Source organism: Penicillium antarcticum (assembly GCF_028974205.1).
Source record: "Penicillium antarcticum strain IBT 31339 chromosome Unknown utg000009l_segment0_segment0, whole genome shotgun sequence".
Taxonomy (NCBI): domain Eukaryota; kingdom Fungi; phylum Ascomycota; class Eurotiomycetes; order Eurotiales; family Aspergillaceae; genus Penicillium; species Penicillium antarcticum.
Window position 1 is genome coordinate 778,285 of NW_026695307.1, and position 15,809 is coordinate 794,093.

General features: G+C 50.2%; 5 protein-coding genes across 5 annotated transcripts; 2 read left to right on the forward strand and 3 right to left on the reverse strand.

Moving 5' to 3' along the window:
* Positions 1-1,134: 1,134 nt before the first annotated feature.
* Positions 1,135-2,849, forward strand: N7508_008652 (sugar porter family MFS transporter; the record flags this gene model as incomplete). Its single annotated transcript, XM_058466715.1, has 4 exons — positions 1,135-1,309; positions 1,359-1,561; positions 1,613-1,693; positions 1,740-2,849. 4 exons carry the CDS (start codon positions 1,135-1,137, stop codon positions 2,847-2,849), a joined length of 1,569 nt encoding a protein of 522 aa, XP_058314561.1.
* Positions 2,850-3,154: 305 nt separating this feature from the next.
* On the forward strand, positions 3,155-4,286 carry N7508_008653 (uncharacterized protein; the record flags this gene model as incomplete). Its single annotated transcript, XM_058466716.1, has 3 exons — positions 3,155-3,259; positions 3,365-3,634; positions 3,690-4,286. 3 exons carry the CDS (start codon positions 3,155-3,157, stop codon positions 4,284-4,286), a joined length of 972 nt encoding a protein of 323 aa, XP_058314562.1.
* Positions 4,287-4,670: 384 nt separating this feature from the next.
* On the reverse strand, positions 4,671-8,498 carry N7508_008654 (non-ribosomal peptide synthetase; the record flags this gene model as incomplete). Its single annotated transcript, XM_058466717.1, has 1 exon — positions 4,671-8,498. The coding sequence occupies one exon, from the start codon at positions 8,496-8,498 to the stop codon at positions 4,671-4,673; it is 3,828 nt and encodes a 1,275-aa protein (XP_058314563.1).
* A 1,634-nt stretch (positions 8,499-10,132) lies between these two features.
* Positions 10,133-11,793, reverse strand: N7508_008655 (oleate hydratase; the record flags this gene model as incomplete). The annotated part of the gene is made up of 2 exons (XM_058466718.1): positions 10,133-11,186; positions 11,246-11,793. The coding sequence occupies 2 exons, from the start codon at positions 11,791-11,793 to the stop codon at positions 10,133-10,135; spliced, it is 1,602 nt and encodes a 533-aa protein (XP_058314564.1).
* A 960-nt stretch (positions 11,794-12,753) lies between these two features.
* N7508_008656 (putative amino acid permease) lies at positions 12,754-14,391 on the reverse strand (the record flags this gene model as incomplete). The annotated part of the gene is made up of 1 exon (XM_058466719.1): positions 12,754-14,391. The coding sequence occupies one exon, from the start codon at positions 14,389-14,391 to the stop codon at positions 12,754-12,756; it is 1,638 nt and encodes a 545-aa protein (XP_058314565.1).
* Positions 14,392-15,809: the final 1,418 nt, after the last annotated feature.

Below are 15,809 nucleotides of genomic sequence, written 5' to 3' on the forward strand. Positions count from 1 at the left end.
ATGCGCTCTTCCAATGGCCTCCCCTGATGCCATCTCAGACTTTTACCCGATCCCCACTGGACCCTAATTCTGTCTAGACTCGGCCTCTCAAAGTCCATGCCGAGGTCACTTCTAATCACCTCCGAGTCGATGGACCGGTCAGTCTAACCGTAGGGCGCACTCGGAGAAGGACTTCGGCGAAGTATATTGGTGTAGAGGGTTTCTCCGCGCCCTGCGCCCGCCTGACTCTGACTGTCGGGGTTTGAAACCGGTCTGCAGTTGGTACTTTCAGCATGTCCCTATCCGCACTTATCAAAGATCTCAATATTGTGTTAGCCTACAATATATTACACACGATGTTGTAGGCCTATCCAAAAGCGACGTGGAGAATTTTTGCAACTCCGGCGCTAAGCGTAGGAGATATTTTCAACCAATTTCAATGAGTTTTTCGCACAAAACCCCGATATCCCTTGACTCATCCAGAATAATCGACACGTCAGTGCCACCTGCAGAATCTGCTGTCACTTCGCTTGTCACTCTCTGTTGGAGATCAATGTTAAGGTTGGACCCCCCAAATTGGGGGAAGATCTTAATCGTAGCCAAGATTACTAGTGCTCACTCAGTTGCTATTCTTGGTCTGCTGACCAGATGAAATATACCCTGTTATATGTTAATACTTTAATACTTTAAACGAAGTAGCACTTTACCTGCAAGTGCGCACTTCATACTCCTTGCAACCCCCATGAAAAGGGATCAATCATGCAGGGTTGAAACAAGGCCTCAAAACGTCAATTGACAGCCCTGTGACGCGCTGAAGAATGAAAACAATTCTGAAACACCTCAGGGATCCTTTAGCGTCATCTTTATCACGGACGATCTGAGGATCCAAGAAATGCCGAGAAGAAACACGAGTTCTCTTGACGCCCCCAAGTCAATAGCGTCATTCCAGGAGGGGCCGGTTGTGATTGAGCGATTTAGCGGTCTTAAACTAAGCGACTAAATATTAAGCTTGATCTCCTCGCGTCCATGACATTCCCTATAAACTGATCCCTTCGGCACGTCCGCGGATCGGCATTCTACACGCGAAAATTTGCATTTATATGAAACCCGTCCACACCATCTAGCCATGCAGCTGTGCTGTAAAGACTATGGACCATGGCTTTCTTCCTCGTAACCTTCTGCTGCGCTTTTGCTGCGCTGGGCTCATTCCTCTTCGGGTATGATTCCGGCGTGATCTCATCGAGTATCGAACAAGAGGCTTTTCTAGCCCGATTCGGCTCTCCGGGGTTATCTGATGCCGCCGCGGGAGGAATCATCTCGTCTTATACCGGTAATCCTCCTTCGGAACGTGCCGCGATCGGGATCTAATGGATGATCAGGCGGCGCTATCGTGGGCTCGGTCCTCGCCCCGTACATTTCCGACTACTATGGCCGTCGAATGGTCATCTTCCTTGGTGGTCTGCTTGCCAGTCTTGGGGCTGCCCTCCAGGGGGGCGCGGTTACCATTGCGATGCTTATCGCTGGTCGATTCATTGCGGGCATTGCTATCGGCCAGATGTCAGCTACTATTCCTGTATATTGTGTACGTGAACGCTCTCCACTCTCCACTAAGCTTCGCCTGACGTGCATCCAGAGCGAGGTTGCCCCACCTCAGATTCGAGGCTTATTGGCCAGTATGCAGCAATGGATGATCGGTCTGGGCATCATGATTGCCGTGAGTATACTCGCCTACTACACTGATCCCATACTAACAAAATCAGCAATGGGTCGGATACGGCTGCTCCCTCCACGGCGGAGTCTTCTCTTGGCGCTTCCCTCTCTGCTTCCAGATAGTTCCAGCCTTCATCCTAACGAGCGGCATCTGGTTTCTCCCGGAATCCCCAAGATGGCTAATAGAAAAAGGCCGAGAAGGCGAAGGCCGCTCAGTTCTCGCAAAACTTCACCTAAACCGTACCGCAACAAACAATAACCTTCTCGAACACGAACTCTCCCAAATCCACGACAGCCTCTCAACAGAACACCAAACAACAGTACGCTCCTGGCGCCAGCTCCTCACATCCCCAGCCTGGCGCCGCCGCATCCTCCTAGCCTGCGGTCTCCAAGCATTTACGCAATGCTCCGGCACAAACGTTATCCAAAACTATGGACCACGTCTATACAAATCCCTCGGTTTATCAACCTCTACCTCCCTAATGATCATCGGAGTCTGGGGGGCCCTGGCCCTAGTGTGGAACACAGTGTTCATGACCTTCATCGACAAAGTCGGCCGGCGCAAACTGCTCATTCCCTCCCTGTTAGGTATGGGCGCGGTGATGTGCGTAGAAGCCACACTAGCACGGTATATCGACTTCAGCGACCCACACGCGAACCAGAATGCGCTGCGCGCTGCTATCGCCATGTTCTTCGTTTTCAGCCTCTTTTTCACGGCGCTCGGGATGATTTCCTGGATTTACCCAGCCGAGATTTTCCCCACGCCTATCCGCGCGCGCGGTTCATCGCTTGCTACAGCGACGAATTGGAGTCTGAATCTTATATTCGCGCAGTGCTCGCCTATTGCACTGACAAACATCGGATACAAGTATTTCTACTGTTTTGTTGGGTTTAATTGGGCGGCTATGGTTATCGTTTGGGCCTTTTATCCTGAGACTGCGGGCCGGTCTCTGGAAGAGGTTGAAGATGTTTTCTCTAGTCGGGCTGTGATCGAGGTGTCGGACCAGGGTGACCTTGAGACGAGTGTGGCTACGGCTCCGCGTTCGCAGATTCGTCATAAGGGGCTGCATCCGCTTTCTATGCATCCTACTGATTATACGGTTGGCAGTGTGGAGATTAGTACTAGTCTCAGCGGGTCGGAGAAGGGCTTGGAAGGTTAAGAGGTTTAGGTCGAGAGTGTATTATAGAGACCGTTATGATATTATGAATGAAGATCCGGTCCAACGATCAACGCTGTTTGTTCTGCTTTTAGTATTATCGAACGAAAAGGTACTCATAGCCGTACATATCTCATTATGGATCGGATTGATGTCCCACTTTGATCAGGGTTGGTGGTTCGGTGGACTCGGTCTGGTTTCATGGCCCACATCCCAAATAGGCAATTTCAACCACCAATACAAAGTCCAGCATCTACACTATTTATACAGCTTTTCGCTGGAACAAGCAGTTTTACCTTGATAACAATATGGCCAAGTCAGCCATCACTCTCGCCTCTGGCAGAGAAATGCCCCTAGTAGGCTTCGGCCTCTGGAAAGTCCCCAAAGAAACAGCCGCTGAAACAGTCTACAACGTGAGTATTTCTACCTTTTGCCCAACTACCATATTCCTCCCAACATACCAGTTTACTCCTACACACACAAAAACAGAACTAACGTATGGCAGGCCATAAAAGCAGGCTACAGACTCTTCGACGGCGCCTACGACTACCAAAACGAGAAAGAAGCTAGCTGGCCAAGGAATCCAACGCGCCATCACTGAAGGACTCGTAACCCGCGCCGAAATATTCGTCACAACAAAGCTCTGGAACAACTACCACCGCCGCGAACATGCACTCCGAATGGCAAAGAGACAGAGCGAAGCTTGGGGCCTCGGATATATCGATCTCTACCTGATCCATTTCCCCGTTGCATTGGAGTATATCGATCCCGCCGAGCGGGAGTATCCCGTAAATTCAAACAACGACCATACGTCAAGAATACACAGAACTGACAGTACCGCAGGCCTGGTGGATGGACGACGCCGATAAAATCTCACCGGCAAACATTCCAATCTCGGAAGCATGGACAGCCCTAGAAGAACTCGTCGATAGTGGCATTGCAAAGAGTATCGGCGTAAGCAACTTCCAAGCGCAAACACTATACGACATAAAGACCTACGCAAGACATCCAATCTCAGCACTGCAGATCGAACACCACCCGTACCTCGTACAGGGCGAGCTAATTCAGATGGCGCAAGATAACGGGATTGCAGTCACTGCGTACTCGTCTTTCGGGCCGTTATCGTTTGTCGAGTGGCCGCCTGCGTTCTCGAAGGAGGCGAAGGGGATCGAGTTGCTTTTTGATGCTGCGCCTGTTAAGGCTGTAAGTGAAAGGGTGGGGGTTAGTCCTGCTAGGGTTTTGTTGAGGTGGGCTACTCAACGGGGTATTGCAGTGATTCCCAAGTCGAATAACCCCACTCGGTTAGCTGAGAATTTGGATACTTTGGGCTTTGATTTGACAGATGGGGAGATTGAGGGTATTTCGGCTTTGGATCGTGGGTTGAGGTTTAATGATCCTGGTTTTTATTTGGCTGATTATCCTCTGAGGATCTTTGCTTAGGCTTAGAAGGGGGTGGTGTACTTGCGGTATGTACTTGTTTACTGAATTGTTGATAGAGATACATGTACTCGTTTTACTTGCCAAGTGTCGAGATGATTGCTACTGTAAGAAAAGATATTTTGCATGGGATAACACAGCGTGTGGGCATTGAATCGATCGATGTTGCATGGGAAAGCGCATTGGAAATGAATACCGTATTCTATGTTCATGTCTAATATACAAATCTAAGTCTATAATCTACCGCTATACGACCGTCTAATTTTGAGAATCTCAGAACCCCTAGAATCACAGCTAGCAAACTTGCAGATAAGTAACACATACAAAACTCCGCAAACCATCGCACCTGATCTAGTACTGGGCATAACAGAAAGACAGGGACATCATTTAAATAGGTTCGTCACGGGGCTCAACCAGGATCTCGTTGACAGAGACGTGTTCCGGCTGGGTAAGGGCGTAAACAATCGAGTTGGCAACGTCTGAAGGATCGAGGATCTTGGCTCCAGATGGCTCACCGAATTTCTTGACGGCTTCCGTATCCGTTGACATGCCCAGCAGGTCTGTGGATGTATTTCCGGGCTGGATGCTTGTCACGCGGAGGCCAGCGCCGGCAGTCTCGAGACGGAGGGCTTGGAGGGTTGCTTCGACGAAGAACTTGCTGGCGGAGTAGACGCCCAGACCTGGGAAGACTTTGCGGCCAGCGTCTGAGGAGATGGCCACGACGTGACCGCGGCCGCGGGAGAGCATGCCGGGAACGGTGGAGGAGAGGGCGTGCAGGAGACCTTTGCAGTTGACGTCGACTGTGCGCTCCCATTCGTCCATTTGGGTGTTGGCCATCATTGTGAAGTACATCACACCGGCGCAGGCGACGAGGATGTCGACTGGGCCGAGCTCTTCGCTGGCTGCTTTGACTAGGTCTTCGACTTGCGTCTTGCTTGTTACGTCAGTTGAGCGGAGGATGCACTTGACGCCGTGGGCTTCGACCTTGCGCTTAGTGGTTTCAAGGGCATCGAGGCGTCGTGCGCCTAGAGCGACAGCGCAGCCTTGTTTGGCAAGGGCGGCTGCTACCGCCGCGCCAATGCCTGAGGATGCACCGGTGACCACGGCGACTTGCCCGCTTAGAGGTCCCTTCACGGTAGGCTCAGCAAGGCGCTTGAGAGCGTGTTGACGAGAGGGGGGCCGGGGCAGCCATCCTCGAGCAAACCAGTGACGAGTGTAGGTCTCCAGCAAGAGGCTGTCGACCTTGGGTCGCTCGACTTCGGCACGGAGAGGTCTGGTCAGGGCGTTATCGAGGACAACAATGTCCCGGAGGAACTCCACAGTTGGCATACCGCTGCGAAGGATGTCGACGGTGAAAGAACCATCGCCACCCTTTGCTGAACCTCTCTTCTCGAACCAAAGAGCCACCCACTCATCCCAAGAAAGGGGCTGAGTCTGGTAGCCAAGCTCCTTGAGATCTTCAAAGACGCATCGGGTATCAACCGGCTTGGGGTCGCCCAAGTGGAGAATAGTCTGGTCGGTCTGGGTTTGAGTGGCCAAGTGAACAATAGATTTGCTGACAAAGTTGACAGGAGTCATCTCCGCACGCCAGCCTTCCACGTCTGGGAAGTATCCAATCTGAATAGATTCCACAATCAAAGCAGTGAGCAAGTCCCAGGCATTGGCAGAACCGGTGACACTGTGGCCACTGATGGTACCGCATCGGTGAATCTTGACTGGCAATCCACGTTCACCAGCCTTGAGCACAAGCTGCTCGGCAACCCATTTGGTCTGACCGTAGCCATCAAGCAACTTTTTGGGAACATCTTCCGCAGAAAGCATGGTGGTCTCAGGCCAGCCGTTCTCTCCCGATGACGGCAAAACGCCGTTGGTTGAGACGTACTGAACAGTCGAGCCTCCCTTAGCGGCCAAGCGAAGAACCTCTCTGGTTCCACCGACGTTCGCACCGCGAAGTGCGGCATAGGGGTAGACAAGGTTGACGGTGGCGGCAGCGTGAACAATGACCTGAACACGAGAAGCGATGTCATCAAACACCTCGGGGGACAGACCCAGGCGAGGACGCGAAAGGTTACCAGGAAGGACCTCGACACGCTCCAGAATGGAGTCGCGCCAGAGTCCCATGTCCAGTAAGTTGCGACGGATACGAGCCACACCTCCAGCCTGGTCATCTTGCTCTGGATCACTGAAGCGAACAAGACAAATGATTCGAGCCGTGGTGTTCTCAATCAGGTCGTTCAACAAGAAAGCGCCCAGGAAACCAGTCACACCAGTCAAAAGCACGGTCTTTGCTTCAGCTATCGAAGTGATGGTAGTGTTTGAAGGCTTGATGTCTTCATCCAGTGTAGAGTCGGAAAGCAGCACTGCGGGCAAATTGGCCTGTACCTCTTCAGTGTGGCCATCTCTAACCGCGCGCACGGTGTCAAGGTGGCCGGAGAGGGTGGTGTTTTCAGCAAGACGGGGAATGGGAATGCGGAAACCGAAACGTCTCGAAAGTTTCGATGAAAGATCGGCCAGAGACAAAGAGTGTCCACCAAGATCGAAGAAGCTATCTTCAGGCTTCAGCAGGGTCTTCGAGATCTTCAAAACAGTTTCCCAGACCGCGGCGATATCACTGAGACCGATGGGGTCCTTTCCGGCGCTCTGCTCGCTGCCATTAGGGCTGCCGCTGCGGGGAGTCGGGAGGCTCTTCAAGTCGACCTTTCCAGAGACCTCGCTAGTTGGAAGCTCCTCCAATGCAACCCACAGAGCGGGAATCATGTAATGGGCGAGGTTCTTCTCAAGAACACGGCGCGCCGAGGGGCTGTGGCCAGACTCATTGATGGTGACAGCCGGGCGATCGGCCGACGCCTCTTTATCGGCGACAATATACGCAACCAGTTGTCGTTCAAGGCCTTCACCATAGGCAATTACGATACACTGGCTGACAGCCAAGTATTGGCAGATGTCGCTCTCCACTTTTGCGGGCACCACGGAGTAACCGCGGAGCTTGATCATTGCGCCAACTCGGCCAGTAATCTCGAGGAGTCCTGAAGGCAATTTCCGCGCTAGATCGCCGGTCCTGTAAGCCCGAGCCCCGGGTGTATTGTCGAAGGGGTCAGGTGTGAAAGCCTTGGCAGTGGCTTCGGGAAGGTTAATATATTCACGGGCCAACAAGGGACCTCCGATAAATAGCTCTCCAGATGTACCTGTCTCAACCTCCTTGCCAGCTTCGTCCAGAACATATGTATGTGAAGGATCGAGGGGCGGGCCAACTGGGCAGTAGAGAGCTTCCTCGTCAATGATCTCGCGGATGTCTCCGCAGGCGATCTCATGTGTTTCACACGCACTGTAGCAATTGAGCAAGCGAGTGTTGGGAAGAATTTTAATAGCCTTGCGAGCCAGATCAGTGGTCACCACTTCGCCGTTTAGCCAAATAATGCGCAGATCGGGAACACGTGTGCCGAAGCGCGGGTAGCGGGACAGAACCGTGGCTAACAATGTGGGCGTCATCAGGGTCTCGGTGACCTTTTTGGCCGCCAACAAGTCAACCAGGGCAGCCGGATCATAACTAGTCTCATCTGGCACAATCACCACTGTCGCTCCGCGCAACAATGGACGCAACATCTCCCAGATAAAGAAGACATTGCAAGCCACCCGATCCCCAGGCTGGACATCCTGCACCGCAAATCGGAGATCATAAGACAAGACCGGCGCACGGTGAGGATTGGCAATTCCTTTGGGGTTTCCCGTCGTTCCAGACGAGTACGACACAAAGGCTAAACGGTCCAAATCATCATCGGCGGGTACCGGAGCAGGATATTTGGCGGACCCATTGGTATCAGCCACAGGATCATCGAGGGCGATCACTGGTAGAGGGGCCTTGATCTTGTCGGCCTCTGATCGATGGGTGATGATGACGGCAGGACTAGCGTCCTCAATGACATCCGCCAAGAGGTCCGCGGGGTAAGCCAGTTCGAGCACCAAAAAGGCGCCTCCAGCACGAAGAGCTGCCAGACACGCGATCACGTAATGTGCGCTGCGTGGCAGAAGTACACCCACGAGGGTGTCACGACTCACCCCATAGGTCCGCAATCGACTGGCGAGAGCTTCGACCTCGTGGTCTAGCTGTTGGTATGTGTAGGTTGTTTCATCTTCTAGCGCTATGGCGTTCGGGGTGGCCTGCACCTGTTTCTTAAAGAGTGTAGGTAGATCTTTGGTGATATCGAGGATAGCCATGGTGAAGGAAAGAATTAGACGCTAGAAAGAAGTTCAAACGAAGAATGGTGTAAGACGTTCATGGAATCACGACACTAATGCAGGGGAGAGGTGTAGTTGAACAAAAGAATAGAACCTTTCAAGATCAAGAAATAGGCACGGTTTTGTTGAGAGATGACTTGGAACTAACTTAGGCCCTAACTTGGATATGAACGTGGCTAAATCATTCGTATCGGGTCCAATCGCTTCCCCGCGCGGTTTTTTTCCGGCGCACAGGACCTGGTGGCTGTATGCATGATAGCTATGCTCTTCCATATTACATTCTGCTTCTCTCTCTGAATATGTTCATGTATAACCTCATTTTTATGACGTCTATTGTATAATGAAGCTCAACAGGGGAGGGTCTTTCACATGTCAGCCCCCACTCGAACATGTGAAGGTCCTTTCCCAACACTTTGCATTTCTGCCTCAGGCCGTGATTCCGGTTCTGATAGTTTCTTATACCTTCTTACTTCTTTTGATTTGCCCCCGAGACACTGCTATTCTCCATGAGGCAGCCAAGATGATAAAAATGCTTGATTGGTGATTCACTCCACGCGCACGGACCCCCACACCCGGTGTCTGCTCTGAGCTGGCCACTGCCCCTGAACTTGTTTCTTACTGCAGGTCTCTGGCTTTAAGTCAATTGATAGGTCTTCTGCAGACAATCCATTAGAGGAGCCAGACATGCAACAAGAGATTCCATTCTGTAATACTATGGACTCGGTTGCCACCAACATACCCACAAAAACTACTTTCGAATGCCAGAGCACCATACTGAGTTACACATATCTGGCAACAGTATTGAAGCAGTAGAAAAGTCCCCATATAATATTTGTAAAGCACAGTTGTGAACCCCAGTCCCTCATGTCCACCAGCATGATGTTTGACAACCCACTTGCCCACATGCCCACATACCAAAATGGGAATAGTGGCACGGCACTTGCTCCCCGGACCCTCCCGAGTTCCCACATACATGTACAATGGCTCCCAAGGTTTCACACAGTTCATTCAAGTCGTATCCGCCATTCGATCCATGTAATGCAGCTCAGACTCCTACATCATCGGAATTTCCAAAGCGCTAACTACACGACTGCATCGTTCATTGTCTGGACTCAACTTTGGCCAACCGTCTGGCTCTCAGACGAGCCAGGACTATCGTGACACGCAGCAGGGTGTCCGAAATGGCAAGAGAAGGCAGATTGCAACATGCAGAAATTAACAACGCACTCGTTTTGGGCAGGCTGCGTCCCGTCCGCCCCAGATCTATTGGTAGAGCTGCTTTAATCAGCAGCGAGAGCGTGTTCTATCTAAAATTAGAATTTGAGATGTTTCTGCCCCAGGCGAGAGCCCTACACGTTGATAACCACGACTTTTGACTGGATTAATTCGAACGTATCTCCCGTGAGATAGCTGTTCTTCACAGGATCTCAATCTATCCAGCCCGATCCTCGCTCTTACCTTCTCCACGCCTAGAAGCCCCAGTAACGAGATTGTAGATTAGCTATAGCTGAGGAAATTGTATCAGACTTCCGTGCGTAAAGACTAATAGGTAGGGTGAGCTAGTGTACGCTTTCCTGTGGGTTGCCAACTTTCTCTCTCTTTCACTGCTGCTATTAGAAGCCCAGGATATTAGGGATCGAGCTTTGTTCTGATTTCCTTGGCTCCTTTTGAAGACCCATCAGGTGATATACAGCAGCCTGGGCTCCTCGCACACTGTAATCCATAGTCGCACATGACTCGTCTGGCATCTCCACAAATTGCCCAACCACTGCAAGGTTGGCCATGCTCTCCGATATTATGCCGGGGCGATCACTGTAGTTTCGAGATAGCAAAGGTGCTGTTAATCTTGGCATCAGCCGCGGGATGGTGATTGAATTATTGAGAATGGGGTGTTCCAAAGGGACGTCGAGGTGTTGTAGCAATTCAATCATGATCTCTCTCCCAGAGCAGCGGAGCATCGGCTTTCTGACGAAATTTCCTTCGCGCTCAGGGAACGAGCCATAGCCCCACAAAACCTGTACATCGTTGGGCTGATGCGGAAAAAAAGGTTGATGCGGGATATATAGACAGAGGAACCAATTGCTATGCCGAAGTGAGACTAAAGACGATGAACTCCCCTTGCTATGCGTCAACACCTGGAGCAGGCTTGAAAATCCGATATCTTTGATTGTGATTGTGAAAGATTCCAACCTGGATTCACTGATGCGGGTGCAAAAGTTGTATGGATCACCGAGATTCGGGCTTACTCCCAGCCAGAGCGACCAATTCTCATCGAGCTTGTCCTCTACGTCCAGCAATTCTAATGAAGGTGGTATTGAGTTGGTACCTCCAGTGGATCCGGACATGACTGATCCAGGGGACATGATAATGATGTCGCGAGGGCTGACGCTGACAATACTCTCGGATCCGTTCTGTATGAATTTGAATCCCGAAACCGCGCCATTGTCTTGACCCGAATCCACGGTCATGTCAGTGACTTTGCTATTGAATCGAAAATCCACCCCTTGATTCTGGAGGAAACGGGTCAGCGGCCCAATGATGTCTTCATATGGACAGTATCGGCAGCGATCGAGCATGGCGAAGGTGTTTAGAGATTGGAATTGACGAAAGTACCTGCGAAGGCATCGACGGAACTCCAAAGCACTATGCCAAGGACAGAAGCTGAAGCTTTCGCCCCAGTCCAAAATTAGCAAAACCATCAAGCAAAGTCAGCCTAAAGAGCATACATAGAAGACCAGATAGCCCAAAATTTGCTGTCAAAAAAGCGTTTTTCAAAAAAATGCTTAATTTCCCTCCTACTCAGGCTCTTCTCAGGCTTCATCATGAAAACCACCAACTGTGCCCGAACTTTCAAGCCGACGCTGAACTTGCTGTTGTCTATCATCTCCAGGTCATGGCCACCTTGGATGAAGAGGCATGTGGGAGCTTGGCCTTTTTTGGCTTTTTCAATATTATCCATGACAGTCTTCCCTGAATCTGTCGTCGAGGGCACTGAGGTAAAAATTTCTTTGATGCAGGTATCGCTCAAAATTGGCATGCATGCAGCTCGATGATCATATCCGCTCTTGGGATCACCCACGACAGCAAGGTCAGCTCCAGAGTCTCTGCGGGACTCTACAAGGTGAATACAGGCGGCGGGAACATTTGAATCCCGAATCAAATGAATTGCTGATGCCAACGACGCAATGCTACTTCCGAGTAGCCAGGCGTTGAAGCTGCCGCTATGTGCCGGGTCTCGTAGATTAGGCTGGGTAGGTTTCTGTTTGTGAGCCATTCTAAAGAGTTATTTTAATCGGTAAAGTGCCTCTTGGGCATGGTGTGTGATGCATAGTCGTTATGTTAAGATGCTGTTGACGTCATCGGTCATCAGAGCAAGTATTGACCGCCACCCGTTAGTATGGAATTGGGGAGAGTCTTTGCCAACGGCTAGATTATTTTCCGAAAAGAAGTATCTATGGCATCATTCTACTCCAATCAGGGAGTGATATTGCCACCGGGTGCTCAGTATGGTACCGTCTAAACACCGATCATGAACAACGGATATCAAAATCGGCACCAGTCCCTCAGGCCTCTCTCGTTGTCAATTCTTCTCTCTTTTCCGGTTGAATCTCAATAACGTGTCGTATAATAGTGATGGCTTCGCTCCACAATCCCTAATAGTCGCAGCGGTCAAAGTTTAAGGCTTGCCCAGTTCCTCCAGAACAGACAAAAGAAACGGCAGCCTGTTTGTGATTCTAATAAGTGAACGTTCCTGTCTCCATTTTTGTGAGTCAAAGTTTGAGGAGGTTGGAGGTCGCTTTGGTTTGGAATGTATATAACGTATATGTTATTTGCGATTTGAGTCTGGGCAATGCACACACGGCACTGACTGGCTGCTGCATGGCCTCATTTCTTGAGGTGGCATGGCTGACTTCTTCATGATGTACTTCGAACGCAATCACATTATTTTGCCGAGGACCCGATATGAGACCAATCCCACTGAAGGCAAAATGATGCAACACGCGTTAACTATTATCATAATCTACCACCGATCTGATCACTCCAAAACACCATAACGTAATCCCCACTGTGCGCTGAAAAGCGTTTATACTGCCACAACTAGATGCGCACTCCTTTTCCATATACATATGGTGTAACAACAGAGCTATGTATTCATCCACCGATCGATCCGATCCATACTCCAGAGAAAACTTCGCCATTGCAGTCCCCGTAGCCTAAGCTACAGCCGGTGAACCTATGACCAGAGGATGTTGAGTCTCGCAAGTCCCTTCTTCTGTGTCGTTTCAGGCTCGAGCTCGTCTTGGCTGAGGTAGAATTGTATCAAGCCAACAATGGGAATCTTTGCCAAACCCAGGATGCTTGTTTTCTTCCAGCCCTTATAGCCAAAGTATAGAGCCAGAAAGATTGGAACGTTGATGTACGACGACATGAATGATTTGGTATCCCAGTGGCCATGAATAAATGTGCTGAAGCCTCCTGTAAGAATTAAAAGGAGGATCAGCACAAGCGAAGCCCAGGTCAAGTAAGGTTGAAAAGGGGCAGCCCACGGAAGCTCTCTGTGGCGGTCAATCCCCTGCTTCTTGCAACCGTAGTAGAATCGGAGGTATACGACACAGATAATTCCCCAGTCCACCAAAGTCGAGACCGCCACAAGAGCCTGCAACCAGCTAAAGACTGTGTTTGCTGACTTGGAGACGACCAAATACCCCAAGCACATAAAGGCCCCGAAGAAGCTGATGGCCACATAAGGCACACTGAATCGGTTCAGCCACGCGAAGACCGCAGGAGCATGTCCCTGGACGGCCATGCCAAAGAGGATTCGCGAGCCGTAAAGAATAAATGAATTTCCAGCTGACCAGGCCGAAGTGACTATAGCGGCATTAATAATCGAGGGTACATCGTGTATCCCTGCCCGATGAGCGGCAATAACGAACGGGGATTGGGAAGCTGTGCCGGTTATATGAAGGAGGTTTGGGTCATTAGAAGGAATAACCAAACCAGCCATGAATATGGACAGGACATAGAAGACAAAGACCCGGACCAAGATGCGCTTTGTTGCCTTTGGGATGGCGTGCCTTGGAGATCTCGTCTCAGCTCCAGCAATGGTTATATTTTGAGCTCCTGCGTATGCAAACACTGCATTGTTCAGAGTTGACCAGAAACCGAGAAATCGACCCAATGGCCCCTTGATACCAAGATACTGAACGAAGGGCCCTGGGTCTTTCCAGTATCTGAATCCAATCGATTGGCCACTTGGTCCTCCACCACACGTAATCACAAGGGCCATAATATTTAGCCCAATAATGAGGAAAATTTTCAGCATTGCAAATGTAAATTCAATCTCGCCGTAGACTCTGATGAACAATAGTGCAGTGACGAGTATCAGTACGCCGAAAACAGTGATCCATATTGCGCTGCTCACAGTAATCCAAAATTCAATTAAGATCGAAGCTGCCACGATCTCAGCAGGGATAGTCACCAAGTATGAAAATACTTGATTCCATCCATTAGCGAACGACATAGCAGGGTCGAAGAAGAGTTCTGCATATCGGACAAGGCCTCCACTGAGAGGCACTAAAGTGCCCATCTCTCCAGTAGTGAGGACAACACTGCAGACAACAACCCCAATAATAGTATACCCAAGGAAGGCACCTAGGGGCCCGCCCATTGCGAGTGCTTGGCCAGAGTTGAGGAATAGTCCTGTGCCGACTGTGCCGGCCAAACCAATCATCTGAATGTGCCGCTGGTGAAGGCCCTGCTTCAATGTATATCTCTCGTTGAATCTTTGCGCAATATCATCCGTTTCATTATATAGTACTGGAAAGACGGCTTCTTCCGTAAGGGGAATATCTGAGCCCATTGGAGGCGACATGGTTGTAAATATTGCCGAATGAAACAAGTTGACGGCGGCCAAGAAGTCAGTTACACGAGTCGACGGGAGATGGCTTAAAACGGCTTTCTGCCCCCCCGCCATTCGATACGTCACATATAGAGTTCTAGGCTTTGAGGGCAGCCTGGTAAGTTAACCATGGAATTGGGAAGACGACGGAGAGGTTCGGATCAAAACCTCAGAACCAATGATTTGACTCACCGCTTTAAGTGCCGCCGAACTGACCGCGTAGGTCCATGTCAATCATGATTATTCTTACAACAGGAAATCGGGCTTTTTGTCAGGCTGAAGGCTTACAGTAGGCGGGTGCAGAATAGTAGTGTTACAGGGTAGTGAGCGGCCAAGAGCGGCTAGACGTCCAAAGTAACGGGTGGAAAGGCGGTCGTTTCTGGCCTCGATTCCACAGGTCCTCATGTTCTAGTTGTGAAAAATAGATACAATATTCGCAAGCTCCCAGCCAGATCCTACTGTATCAAGATAGACACCCATTCTCCGACATTTTCACTTCATCCTCAGTGGCGTACTGATCGTTGTTTCCGGCCGTGCATGTAATCGGCCCAGTCAGGAATGGTGTGATTGAATAATGTATCCACGCTCTCTCTTCACCAAATCGAGCCAAATAAAGAACACTTCGAAGTCTGATGCTTGCTGGTTGACTTCGCCCTCGGGAAATCTCCGGAGGGGGGTTGAAACAGGCTGGTCCAACAGCAGACATGCGTTGTACATTCGATTAAAATCCCAAACAGCAACACCAAAGCGTGGCTATAACCTCATATCAAGTCCCATCCCTTCCAGGGTAGAAAAGATGAGCGGCTGGTAACCTGTGTGATTGGAGAACTCCAAGTCGGATCACCCGGTAGGGGTATTTTTCGGGGCAGCTGAGGAGTCCCAGACTGGGAAGTTTGGAATCGCAAGTCGATAAAAGACAGAAGGGAAATTTCGAGGTGGCAATGTGTGGATTGTGAGGATCGGTGGTCGTTCGTAATGATGAGAACGATATGGAAAGGAAAAATTTCTGAGGTCAGGAATTTGAAAAGTAAGATGAAAAGGCAAATGCCGGCCACTCCTCCTTCCTAAAGATGTCGAACTTGTTTTCGGAGCTCCTATTGTTGCTAGAGTAGCCGGGGACAGGGACATTGCGACTACTACAGATGAAGTGCTAGATAATATATTGAAGTACAAATATATCGAATGTGAGCTGACTGTATCTTCACTGACTAGGGAGAACGGGAAGCTAAGAAGGAGAGAAAGAAGAAGAAACTGATGCCTCTCTGTTTAAATCCTAATGCATTTTTAGTATCAGAGAGGCTCACAGAACAAAACGAATCAAACAAAATTCTACATATTGAAATGGGGATGGCACGATGGCAGTCTGACATAGCAGACGGGTCGATGCTAAC